Here is a 13,774-nt window from a genome sequence, read left to right as displayed (position 1 = left end):
TGGGTTTTCTTTTTTTGGTGCTGGGAATTGAACCTAGGGCCTTCTGCATGCTGAACATGAGCTCTGCCACTGAGCTTTACTCCTGGCCTGTAGTTTTGTTTTTTAATTTTTTTTTTGTTTGTTTTTTACAATGCCAGAGATCAAACGCAGGGCCTCCTCATCTAAGCAAGAAGCTATGTCCACAGCCCTCTACAATATTTTTAATGCTTGCCTTTATCAACAAAAAAGATAATGAAGATGATAGACTAGCTTTATTTAATGTCTCATGAAATTTTTACAAACAGTTGAAGCATAATTGTTAAGTAAATTAAGTAGATATAAGTGGAATAAAAGTTTATAAATGAACTTTTTAACAATAATTATGTTTTTTTTTAAATTTTTATTTATTTTTTTAGTCATACATGACATAGAATGCATTTTGACATATAATACATACATGGAATGTACATACATCAATCAAATTGTCTATTCTGCTGCCCTTCCTATCCTCCCTCCTCCTCCCCTCCTCTCCCATTTTTTTCTCTCTATCCAATCTAATGTGACACACTTTTTAAAAAAATTTTTCTCATTACAACATCATATATGTATTCTGTATAACAGTGAGGTTCTCCTTCCATCTTCTGTGTAACTCCCCTTCTCCCTCTTTTTCCCTCCCACCTCTCTTCCCTATTTAGTGGTAGTCTTCTTCTCATGCTCTTCCTCCCTATCCCATTTTGAGTCACCTCCCTTATATCAGAGAAGACATTCAGCATTTGTTTTTTAGGGATTGGCTAACTTCACTTAGCATAATCTGCTCTAATGCCATCCATTTGCCTGCAAATGCCATGATTTTATTATTTTTTAGTGCTGAGTAATATTCCATTGTGTATAAATGCCACATTTTTTTAATCCATTCATCTATTGAAGGGCATCTAGGTTGGTTCCACTTTCTAGCTATTGTGAATTGTGCTGCTATAAACATTGATGTGGCTGTGTCCCTGTAGTATGCTCTTCTTAGGTCTTTTGGGTACTACTTGAAAATAGTTTGAAAAACCTGTTTGGTATCTTAAAACATTAAAGCTGTACCGTTGCTGGGCGTGGTGGCACTCAGCATTCTGGGAGGCTGAGACAGGAGGCTCACGAGTTCAAAGCCAGCCTCATCATTGGTGAGGCTCTAAGCAACTCAGTGACCCTGTCTCTAAATTAAAGATACAAAATAGGGCTGGAGATGCAGTTCAGTGGTCGAGTGCCCCTGAGTTCAATTCCCTGTACCTCCCTGCCCCCCCCCCCAAAAAAAAAACTGTACTGCTAAGTAAATGGTTATTTATCGAATATGTAGATCATTTACCAAACTGAGATATCAATTGCTGAATATAAGACTAAATTTATCTACTTTTGGCTTTTTAAATTTTATAGAAAACCAGGTATATTTGGATTAAAAATGTGACCTGTACAACTCTGATTAAGCATATGCTTCTAAAAATTATAACAAGATATATTCATAAATCTTAATTTATAGAATATTGGTGTATTGTAGTTTACCTTTTTTATTTCCTAGTTTTCATTAGAAATAAAGATTATGAAGAGTCAGCAATTCTAATTAATTTATGCAAATGAATAATGCTAAGAAAATGTGTAAGATATGAAGATATAGTTCATTGAGGGAAAAAATAATTTATGTTAGTATGGAGATTGTTGTTATTTATTTTTTTGCAGTGCTGGGAACTTTACAAATAAGCTACATCCCTAATCCCTTTTTATTTTAAATAGGGGACAAGAACTGAATGGATATAGGAGGTTGGGATGAGACAGAATTATCTTATGTGGTTAAACTGTCTACAGTTGAATGATTTATTATTATAATGGGAGGTGTGTGTGTGTGTCTCTGACTCTGTCTTGTCTGTCTCTCTTTCTCCCTCCCCCTGTCTCTGGTCCTGGGGATTGAACTTAGGGATATTCTATCACTGAACTATATCCTCAGTTATTTTTTCAAAATTTGAGACTGAGTCTTGTTAGATTGCTTAGGGTCTTGCTAAATTGCTGAGGCTGGCCTGGAATTTGAGATTCTCCTGCCTCAGCCTCTTGGATCTCTGGAATTATAGGCTTGTACCAACACATCTGGCTTATAAAGGTTTTATTTATTTATTTGGTACTGGGGATTGAACCCAGGGGTACTTTACCATTGAGCTAATCCCCTACTTTTTTGTTTTACTTTTTATTTTGAGATAGTGTCTTGCCGAGTTGCTAAGAACCTTGCTCAGTTGCTGAAGTTGGCCTTAAACTTGTGATCCTCCTGTCTGAGCCTCTCAAGTAGCTGGGATTACTGGCATGTACCACTGCATCTGGCCTTATAATTTTTTTTTAAACTTTTTAAAAAAATTTTTTTTACTTATAACTGGACACAATATCTTTATTATATTTATTTATTTTTATGTGGTGCTGAGGCTCGAACCCAGGGTGCTAGGTGAGCGCTTTACCACTGAGCCACAACCCCAGCCCCTTTATTAACAGTTTTAAATATCAGTAGTGCGTCTGTGAAAAATTAAATCTAATTTTATTTTAGCAAAGATATGTTTTCTTGCATTTTTGGTCTGCTCTTTTATTTTTTCCCTAGTTGCTGGGGATGGAACTCGGGGCCTCAACACTAAGCATGGGCTGTACCACTGATATACTTGCAGCCCTTTTGGTGTGCCATAGTAGGGATTGAACCCAGGGACACTTCACCACTGAGCCACCAAACTGTGTCCCAGCCCTTTTTTTCCCATTTTGATACAGGGTCTTGCTAAGTTGCTGAGGCTGTCTTTGAACTTCTGGGCTGTAGTGATTCTTCTGCTTCAGCCTCTTGAGTATTTGGGACTAACAAAATATACCATGGCACCTGGCTCTTCCTGGAAAATCTTAAAGCATTTTTCTCTATATAAAAATAGGTTTATTTGGTATGTTTAGTTATGTAGGAAATGTTAAATAAAAAGTGATGCTAAGATTATATTTTTATGTTATGTATCCTAGTAATATAAGTACTTGAGAAGTTGTATAAAGTTCATAGAAATTTGTCAGAACCCTACTGTTCATGATATATTTGCCATAATGTTATTGGTCATAATTTTGGTATGTTGTATACCACAGAAATAACTGTTTACTCATTATCTTTAACTATGATCATTCTAAGTCCTGTGCCATTCATAAACAATTATTGATTTATTCTGACGTTTTCCTGAAGGCCTTTTCAAAGAATTGTAATCTAAAAGTGCTTTGTATTCAGAGGTTCATGGGAAGGACTGACAGAAACACGTTTCTGATAATCATACTGGTAATAATTGGACTGAATAAGATTTTCAGAAATCTAATGAAGGAATTTTATGAAACTGTTCCTTCACATGGTTTTATGAAACTGTTAGCCCAAGATCAAGTAGAACAAGAATTAATTACCTGGGACTGAAGGAACTCATAAAGTATAATGACGTTTTTTGCTAATGTTCTATTTTCAGATTTTTTTTTTAAAGAATTTTTAATACTTTTAATTTTTTGGCGGACACAACATCTTTGTATGTGGTGCTGAGGATCGAACCTGGGCCGCACGCATACCAGGCGAGCACGCTACCGCTTGAGCCACATCCCCAGCCCCTATTTTCAGATTTAAGGCACTCTTTTTGTTTTCTCTTAGCTATCTATAACTTAAAACAATTTGCTAAAGTGTGTCTTTGTGAACAACAGGAAATAATTCCTTTTTCTCCTTTCCTGATCTCTCCAGAATTCAGGAGCTTAGAGAGTATTCTTATTTTCCTAGTAATATTATTATTTGTATAAGTTCAATAGGAGTATATTCTTGTAACAGGATGCAGTTGAAAACATTGATTATATTACCAGCGATTTGACTGGAATATCATTTGACAATGATGTATAAAATCAGATCTGACCAGACAGCTTTAACAAAAGAACCAATGCTGACTTTATAAGCCCTGGAACTTAAAGTGCCTGTTGGAAATACTGGCCTGGTGGTACCTTGCTTATGGGGTTCCTGTCTTTGGGCCTCATAAATGAGCAAGATTCCTTTTGGCAGTCCTGGAAATTTCAGAGTATTTTGACACCCTCAAGAAGAAAAGGGCTGGGGATGTGGCTCAAGCAGTAGCGCGCTCGCCTGGCATGCGTGCGGCCCGGGTTCGATCCTCAGCACCACATACCAACAAAGATGTTGTGTCCGCCGAGAACTAAAAAATAAATATTAAAAATTCTCTCTCTCTCTCTCTCTCTCTTTAAAAAAAAAAAAAAAGGAGAAAAGAATTCCTTCAAATCTAAAGACTGAAGGAAAAGTCTGGTGATGAGTTTCTGACTTGGCTCTGTGGATTTGAGAGGCTTTTAAAAGGCTAATCTGGAGCCTGAGAGAGTGTAGTGGGAGTGCCTGCCTAGTGTGCGAGAGGCCCTGGGTTTGATTGATCTCCAACATGACAAAAAACATAAAGTCTAATCTGAGATTCTTAGAAAAATTCCAGCAAAGCAAATTTAAAAAGCCTGGTGGTCAGTTACCATTCTTGCTGCACCTATGTAAACATTCAGGCCAAATCTCAAAAGTAACTATAGCTTATTTTATTTTGTAAATAAGAGTGAAGTATTTATATAGAGAGAAATCTTTGTTTCAGTGGAAAAGTATGGTACACCCTGTGGATTCTACCAGTTCATTTTGCTAGTTCTTCTAAATTCCCAGTTCCTCTTATTTCCTCCAATATCTGGCTGTAGCTCTCCAAGTTGGTGCACCAGTTTTTCCTACCCTTCTGACTAGTGGGTAGGCATAACTTTAGGCATAACTAAAACAGACCTTTTCCGAAAAGCCTTCTAAATTGAAACGGGATGACTTAATAGAAACTTCAGAGAAATCAGCAAACGGATCACATATATAGCCTACCTTCATGCCTGTTAATTGTGTGAATCACTCAAAAAGTTCACTTTAATAGCTGGTGACATTAACAGAGACAATCTGTAAACCAGGAAAATCTGTCAAATTGTCATGGCTTGTCCTAACTTCACCTGAAGGTGCTTTGAACCCACTATCTAGTGGGTTCTTTTCAACTGACTCTCCTCTGGACCTAAAAAAATGAGTTTATGGCTAGTTGTGGTGGTTCACAAGTTTGCAAGTTTGAAGCCAGCCTCAGCAACTTAGTGAGACCCTATCTCAAAATAAAAAGTAAAAAGAGCTGGTATGTTGCTTGATGGTAAATTACCCCTGGGTTTAATCCCCAATACTGCAAAAAGAAAAAAAAACAAACTGAATTTCTAGTTTAACCATTAGCCTCTGTTTTTCAATTTCATAGAAATCTCCCTCATTAAATGCCTGACTGCTCATACCACCTAGCAAATACTCTTTACTCCTGGGTCCCAGCAGATGATTCAGCTGGTCCTTAGTGAACAGAAGGTGACAGAATGAAAAAAAAATGACCCATATTGTTCAAAGGAAAGAAAGACATCTCTTTTTTCCTTGAACACAAGGGAATGCTGACTTTAATGAATATTATTGAGTAATTTTTTTTTCTCTGACAGTTTTCTTTTTATTTTATTTTTTTGGTACTGGGAATTGAACCCAGTGGTACTTAACCACTAAGCCACATCCCCAGCCCTTTTTATATTTTATAGAGACAGGGTCTTGCTAAGTTGCTGAGGCTGGCTTTGAACTCACAAGATCCTCCTGCCACAGCCTCCCCAGCTGCTGGGATTATAGGTATGTGCCAGTGTGCCTGGCCTGACAGTTGATTTGAACAAACTGTTATAGTAACTCTGGTGAAAAAAAAAATTTTGATTGCAAAGCTTTGGTTGCTTTTTGGTTACTTGAAATCTTAAATTACAGTACTTTTTTCTTTTTTTTTTTTTTTTTTTTTGTACCAGGGATTGAACGCAGGGGCGCCTAACCACCAAGCTACATTCCCCAGCCCTTTTTATTTTTTGAGACAAGGTCTCACCAAGTTGCTGAGGCTGGCTTTGAACTTGTGATCCTTCTGCCTCAACTTCAAGAGCTGCTTGGGATTACAGATGTGCACTACTGTGCCTGGCTATACTACTTTTTAGCTCAAAATTTATTAAAATCTGCTTTTTAGTATTACTTGCATTGCTTTTTATGAATATATTTAGGTAGATAAAAGAGTTACATATAAATTGAAAAATAGTTTTCATTACAATTATATACTTATAGTAGAAAAATTACAAAATACAGTTAAACCAAGAAGGAGAGAAAGAGTCCTGAATCCTCACTACTCAAAGACCTGTTAATATTTTGGTGTGTATTTCAAACACTTACTGGGAGAATGCAGTATACTCTATTAGGTGCTTGTCTGCAGGGTCTGTCAGTATGTGAAGGATGGAAAGCAAAAGAAATACAAGTGAAGAAACTACTGTGAATTAAGTATTTTATGTGGCCAGGTACTGTGCTAAATGCTTTATTAAAAATTATTTTTTGAGGTAAGCATTCTCATTTTCATTTTCCAGAAATAAAAACTGGGATTTTGGAGCATGTAGTTTGTTGTCTAAGGTTGGTCGTGGAGTTAGGATATGAGCCCAGTTTATATTATACCTAAGAAAACATAAACCAAATCATGTCACTCCTCTAAGCCTTTCAGTGTCTTCCTGATACATTGAAGGCTTAAAAAGTAAAACTGAAGTTATTTTTAGTTGTAGATGGACACAATACTTTTGTTTATTTAAGGTTTTTGTTTCTTTGTTTTTTGTTTTGTAAGTGTGGTGCTGGGGATCAAATCCAGTACCTCATGTGCTAGGCAAGTGCTCTACCACTTAGCCTCAGCCCCAGCCCTGAAGTTCTTTCATTAGTTTATTTACTTTTGGGTACTGGGATTGAACCCAGGGTTACCTTACCACTGAGCTACTTTCCCAGCCCTTTTCATTTTGAGACAGGATCTCACCAAGTTGCTTGGGGCCTTGCTAAATTGGAGCTGGCCTCAGACTTGTGATCCTTCTGCCTCAGTCTCTTGAGTAGCTAGGATTACAGGTGTGCATCACTGTGCCTGGCTCCTTTCGTTAGTTTATAATGCACTTATTCCCTGCCCAGCCCTCTGACTTCATTCCTGTCACTATCCCTTTGCTTTATACTAGATGATCTCCTTGCCTTTTGGGGGGGATGTGAGGGGCTGGTGGTCTTGCTATGTTGCCCAGGCTGGTCTTAAATGCCTAGGCTCAAGGGATCCTCCTTCCTCGGTTTCCTGAGTGCGGGACTATAGGTGAGTGTCACCACACCCAGCTGGCCTCATTGATTTTGGTAGAGCAAACTAAGCTTATCTGCCTCAAGTCCTTTGCATGTCTTTTCCTCTATCTGGGTGGGATACTCTTAAGTCAGATCTTTGCACCATCTGCCCTTTCACCACTTTCAGGTCTTTGACCAACTGCCATCTCTTCAAAAAACTTTTCCTGACTACTTTATCTAAACTAGTAGCTTCTGTCTCTTATGTCTTTGCCTACTTTGTTTTTCTTCATGGCACTTAACACTTTTCTGACATTGTATTTTGCATTTATTTATTGCTAATTTCTGACATTGTATTTTGCATTTATTTATTGCTAATTTGACTCTACATACATACAAAAGCTCCATGAGGAGTTTGTGCCCAAGCCTAGAACAGTGCCTGGCATATAGTGATAGACTTTCAAATATTTCTCTATGAATGAATGAATGAATAAATGAAAGAATGAATGAAAAGTACTTAAAAATTCTTAAATGCAAAAGGGAACTATGGTTTGTTTAGTTAAAATTACCCTTGAAATATGGATTTTTGAGTTACCCTTAAACACGCTGTGGAACAGACTTGTAGATACTTTATACCAGACTTTAAACCTAGATGAAGATTATGATCATACACACAAAGCAGGTTACAGTCTCAAAATTATTTGCTTTCCTTTCTTCTAAGTCATCAGGAGATTTAAGAGGTCATGGAGAATGGTGATTTTTCAGATATGTGTTATACTCCTATTGTAGGTCATAAATCATATTTTAGTGGCTCTTAGTCTAAGTTGCAGTACACATTACCATAGGGCAGAAGTATTTTTAGTTTTGATGAAATTTGGAAATAATTATATACTCTTTACAACAAAGATCTCTCACTGTTCTAAAATACATAGTGAGTCTTTGCCCTCTTTTCAAAATTTTCAAAAATTTAAACCTCAGAAGTTTAAAAGGGACAATGAATGCCCTCTACTTTGATTCACCAGTTATTAATTTATTTTTTTTGCCACATTTATCTGTTTCCCTTCTTCCTCTTGTTGGCTCTGGGACTTGTTCTCACTTTTGCTTTCTTGCCACACACATGGATATTTGTATACACAATTGTTCTGTGTGTATGACCATTTAAAAGCTGTAGACATCATAACACCAGTGTTTAGAAATAGTTCACAAATTTCCCTGTTGTCAAAAAATGTCCTTTTTAGATGTATTTTTTTCCAGTTAAGAATCATATTGGGCTGGGGCTGTAGCTCAGTTGTAGAGTGCCTGCCTTGCATGTGTGAGGCACCACTACTTTTGACTTCCTCAGCACCACATAAAAATGAATAAATAACGATATTGTGTTCATCTACAACTAAATAAATATTTTTTTTTATTGGTTGTTCACAACAGTAAAGCTCTTGACATATCATATTTCATACATTAGATTGAAGTGGGTTATGAACCCCCAATTTTACCCCAAATGCAGATTGCAGAATCATGTCGGTTACACATCCATAATTTTACGTAATGCCCTATTAGTAATTGTTGTATTCTGCTACCTTTCCTATCCCCTAAATAAATATTTTTTTAAAGAATCATTTTATTGGGTTATGGTGGCTTTTTAGTCTTCTTTAAAATGGTTCCCTCGGCTGGGGATGTGGCTCACATGGTAGCGTGCTCACCTGGCATGTGTGGGACGCTAGGTTCGATCCTCAGCACCACATAAAAATAAAATAAAGATGTGTCCACCGAAAACTAAAAATAAATATTTTAAAAAAATGGTTCCCTTGCTGTTGTTTCCCCCTTTTTGATGTTCTTCACTTTTAGGATTAGATTCAGATTAAACATTTTGGCAAGAAAAATGCATGAAGGTTTTAATACCGAAGAAACTTATATTGAAAGGTAAAACAAAGGGTACTTTTCCTCTTTTTTCTGCAGGATTCTAAACACAAGCAGTTTGCTCTGTGACTGTCATTTGAAGTGGTTACTTCAATGGCTGGTTGATAATAACTTTCATCATTCTGTAAATGTAAGCTGTGCACATCCTGAATGGCTAGCAGGGCAAAGCATCCTGAATGTGGACCTGAAAGATTTTGTCTGTGGTTTGTATTTTTGTCTTAAAATTTTATATATTACTTATTTAACTGTATTAACAGAATTAAAAAGAAAAGAACCACTAGCTTTCCCACTAGCATATCTATTTCCATTTTTCTGTGTTATTCTCTAACCTGGGTTTCAGTGATTTTAATAATCATAGGTTAAATTTTGTGTTCTTTGATTTAATATTTCATAAGCAGTTTTTCCCTCTGTCATCTTACTTGTTTTTTCAGTGCTAGGAATCAAACCTAGAGCCTTGTACATCACTCTACCACTGAGCTATGTGCCCCAGTCCACCTCTGTATATTCTTTATTTTTTTGAGATAGGTTGCCTAGGCTATCCTTGAATCTGGGCTTAAAGTGATCCTTCTGCCGAATCAATAAGTATGATTTTTTTTTTTTACATGAATACTTATTGTAGGTCTTGAAAAGTGCCACAGGTATTCTAAAAAACGAACACTAGTTGTGTTGTGACTAGCAGTGTATGTCATCATCAGCAATGCTGTAATTATACATGTACAGCAAGTTTTATGTATAATAAGGTACTGATTTCATGTGCTGTATTTTTAAATGCAGCTTTTTAAGACTGAAGGATTTTTTTTTAAGACTTGGATTTTTTTTGTTGTTGTTTTCTTGAGGGGATAGACATAGACAAGGTGTCTTGATTTTAATACTTATAATTTCTGGTATAAATCTTTTTCAACTTGGAAATTTTGCCTTTACATTCAAATTTCCTTTAAAGTAGAAGGAATGATTCTTTTTCTTAGCTTCACATGGAACAGTCATCCCTCAACTTCCACAGGGGTTTGCTTCCAAGATCCTTGGATGTTTCAGTCCCTCATATAAAATGAGATAGTATTTGCATATAAATGCAATATCTGCATATTAATTAACTCTAAATTACTTAAGATACCTAATGTGATATAAATGCTATGTAAATACTTATACTGTTTTATCTAAGGAATAATTTTAGGAATAAGAACAAAAGTCTGTACGTGTTCAGAACGAAATAATTTTTTCCTGTTATTATTTATTTTTTGGTATTGGGGATTGAACCCAGGGGCATTTTATCACTGAGGTATATCCCCAGCCCCTATTTTAATTTTGAGACAGGGTCTTGCTAAGTTGCTTAGGGACTCACTAAGTTGCTGAGGCTGGCTTCAAACTTGAAATCTTCCTGCCTTACCCTCCATATTGCTAGGATTATAGGTGTGCACCACTACTTTTGACTTCCTCTGTTATTTTAATTCTTCCGTTGGTTGAATTCTTGGATGCAAAGCTCTTGGATATAGAGGGATGACTTTAGTACATCTGTGTTGCGTGTTCATTTGAGTACTCTTGTTTTGCCAGATCTAATTTCACAATACTTGGGGTGCTTGCAAGTTCAGGCCTACAAAATACTTCCATTGTTTTTACATATTTTAAAGAAGGAAACAAAGAATCCAATAAAGACTAAATTCTGCATATGTTGCTGCACATTTCTTTTTGATTTTAGTAATTAAATGTAGACATATCTCTTATATTCTATCATTCTGCATATCACTTTTATACGGTGAAATATTATCAGTAAAGATAATAAAGTTAAGAATTCATATGCAAACCTCTCTGAATCAACCCAGTAGCGTTACAGTTTATAAATCTATAGTTGATTAGTCAAGTCAGTCCTACACTAATCTTTAGTTGTACATTTGACATACTTGGATTTTTTTCACTATTTTAATGTTGTGAGTATTCACAGAGTACTGCCAAGTATTTTGTATTATTGATGGTACTCTGTGAAATAGAATAGTACATATCCCCATTTTCTATATTGGCATGGAAAGGGTAATAGTTATAATATATGTAATATATAATAAGAAAGGGATAATAGAATTAGAACTTGTCTTGAAATTCTAATCTAAGGTTTCTTTTTTTCTCCGCTAACTGGTAATGCTTAAGAAATACATTATAGGCACATAAGTGTCATGGATAGTAAAACTGGATCCTTATGTCAGGAGCCTGAGTTCCTGTCTAGGTTCTGCCAGTGACTTAGCTTGCTCATTTACAGAAAATACTTTTCTGTAATGTTTCCCCCATCTTTAAACAAAGGAATTGGACATCAGCTCTATAATCTTTTTCAACTTTAATATGCCACTGTATAAATAGAACTCACAGTTTTACGGTATTTGTTTTAAAATTGAATCTAAAGAAGTACAAGTAAATAATTAACATGTCTACTACTGCATTTTTCCCCCCTCAGATGATTTTCTCAAGCCACAGATAAGAACACATCCTGAATCCACAGTTGCTCTAAGAGGAGTTAATGTGTCTCTGACATGTACTGCAGTGAGTAGCAGTGATTCACCCATGTCCACTGTGTGGCGCAAAAATAGTGAAATCCTATATGATGTGGATATTGAGAATTTTGTTCGTTACCGGCAGCAAGCTGGAGAAGCTCTGGAATATACTAGTATTTTACATCTTTTCAATGTGAATTTCACAGATGAAGGAAAATACCAGTGTATTGTTACTAATCATTTTGGTTCCAATTATTCTCAAAAAGCCAAACTGACAGTGAATGGTAAGGAATTATGTTCCTTGACTATATTTAGTTTAGATTGGTATTATTGTCTAAATTAGTCACAAAGAATCATTTTTTAAATTAATGCTCTTCTTTCTGTGGCTGGAAAAAAAAAACTTCAGGATAGCTTTATCTATTGCCTATTATGTTGTATAAATGTCACATTTTAGACTATGCAACCAAAAAAATGTATTTGTCTTCTGTGTTTTAGATTTTTTAAGACCTTTTTTTTTTTTTAAACATGCAGTTTCCTTGACCACTGTGTTGATGTTAGTTTAAGAAGCACCATTTAACTTCATACATATGAGAGTAGTATTAAATATCAAGTTCTGAAATATGGAGTTCAGAAATGTTTTTGGCCTTCAGCTTTCCCTAATCACATCAGGAAAATCACAGGCTGTCAGATATTCTAGAAGAGTTAGTTGTCACTGTGCTCTAAATACTCTTGAGTTTCTGAGAGGAAAGATGGCTTCTAAACTTGTATTGACTGTCAATCCAGAGAGAATGTCTTCTCAAAGAAATGCATCATTTCAACAATTGATATCTTGCCTGTCAGATTGGCATGTTGTGTATATTTTTCCCTCTCCTGACTTTTTTCTTAATGATCTTTCTTGGAACAGAGATGCCATCTTTTCTGAAAACTCCAATGGATCTGACTATCCGCACTGGTGCCATGGCCAGATTAGAATGTGCTGCAGAGGGGCACCCTGTACCTCAGATTTCCTGGCAGAAAGATGGTGGTACTGACTTTCCTGCGGCTCGAGAAAGACGCATGCATGTCATGCCTGAGGATGATGTCTTCTTCATTGCCAATGTGAAAATAGAAGACATGGGAATCTATAGCTGCATGGCGCAAAATATAGCAGGAGGTCTCTCAGCAAATGCCTCTCTAACAGTTTTAGGTACATTAACTGCTTCAAGTATCCCTACTATTTTGGGAGCTTTTAAGAGCTGATTTTGTTTTGCAAATCATTATTATTTTGCAAAATAATTTTGAGATTTCAGTTGTGATTTTTTACCTTTGTTATTATTTTGTCACTTTATTTAAGTTATGTCAGCCTAGGATATTAGTAGGTCAGATAACTGAAATCTGGGGAAATGCTGAGGGCAGAATTAGGGTTCTTTTATCTCATAAATCGAAAATTCAATCCCTTAATTTTATGTCTCCCTCTGTAATTTTTCTACTTTGTGTATTTTATTAACTTTTCAGAAAGCTCACATTACAAGTCCTACTGTTTTTCTTAGAAATGTTCTAGCCATTCTCTAATGCTCCACATACTATTTCACAAAGAACCTAAGATAATTTAATTATTTTCCCCTGTTAATTAAAAAATACAACATATAACCGTTGTATTAACTCATTAGATTTTCTGTTTTTCCCCTCTATTGTGCTTCATAATCCTGTATTCTGGCAAAATGTTTTTTCTTCAAATATCTCCCTTACTAGAATTTTTATTTATTTTCTTTCTTCTTATTAGAGTCCTATTCTCAAGTTTAAAGCAAATTCTTCTTTCTAGTTCTGTATTTCCCTAGATGGTAGGGTTTTTTAAAAGAAGTTTGTTAGATTTGTTACTTGTTTAATCAGAAAAATTAGTATTTTAAAATTTTAAGGTTACAGAAAATTTAGGTAAGTCACTCATATTTTAGCATATTCTAAACATTTTTAAAATTTATTTTTATGTAGTTAAGTATTTATACCTTTTTTTAGTTTAATATTGTATTACAAGGATTACCTTGTCATTAAAAGAAAGTCTTCATAAAGAATCATGTGACTCTAATTATTTTCTTGAAGAGCGATTTTTAGATATGTCCTTATACTTTTAAATTGCAGTTGATTTTGTAATAAACTTCTTTGCATATAACTTTTTTAGTTTTTTGGGAGAGCATGCCCAAAGTAGAAATGTTGAGATGAAATTTAGGTTTTGGAGCTTCTGTTGTTTGTTTGT

At 35.4% G+C, this 13,774-nt stretch overlaps 1 protein-coding gene across 4 annotated transcripts in view; it reads left to right on the top strand.

Moving 5' to 3' along the window:
- LRIG2 (leucine rich repeats and immunoglobulin like domains 2) overlaps positions 1 to 13,774 on the top strand; it is a 157,653-nt gene that overhangs the window by 130,430 nt on the left and 13,449 nt on the right. For all 4 annotated transcript variants that reach the window (XM_081306092.1, XM_081306094.1, XM_081306093.1 and 1 more), the window contains exons 12-14: positions 9,110 to 9,273; positions 11,508 to 11,828; positions 12,449 to 12,730. In XM_081306092.1, coding sequence (XP_081162218.1) covers positions 9,110 to 9,273; positions 11,508 to 11,828; positions 12,449 to 12,730 — 767 coding nt within the window. The remainder of the gene's footprint in view (positions 1 to 9,109; positions 9,274 to 11,507; positions 11,829 to 12,448; positions 12,731 to 13,774) is intronic.

Source organism: Spermophilus citellus (genome assembly GCF_964194105.1).
Source record: "Spermophilus citellus genome assembly, chromosome: 9".
In the NCBI taxonomy this organism is placed as follows: Eukaryota; Metazoa; Chordata; class Mammalia; order Rodentia; family Sciuridae; genus Spermophilus; species Spermophilus citellus.
The sequence above is the reverse complement of the archived record's forward strand: the minus strand, read 5'-3'. Positions and strand labels throughout refer to the sequence as shown.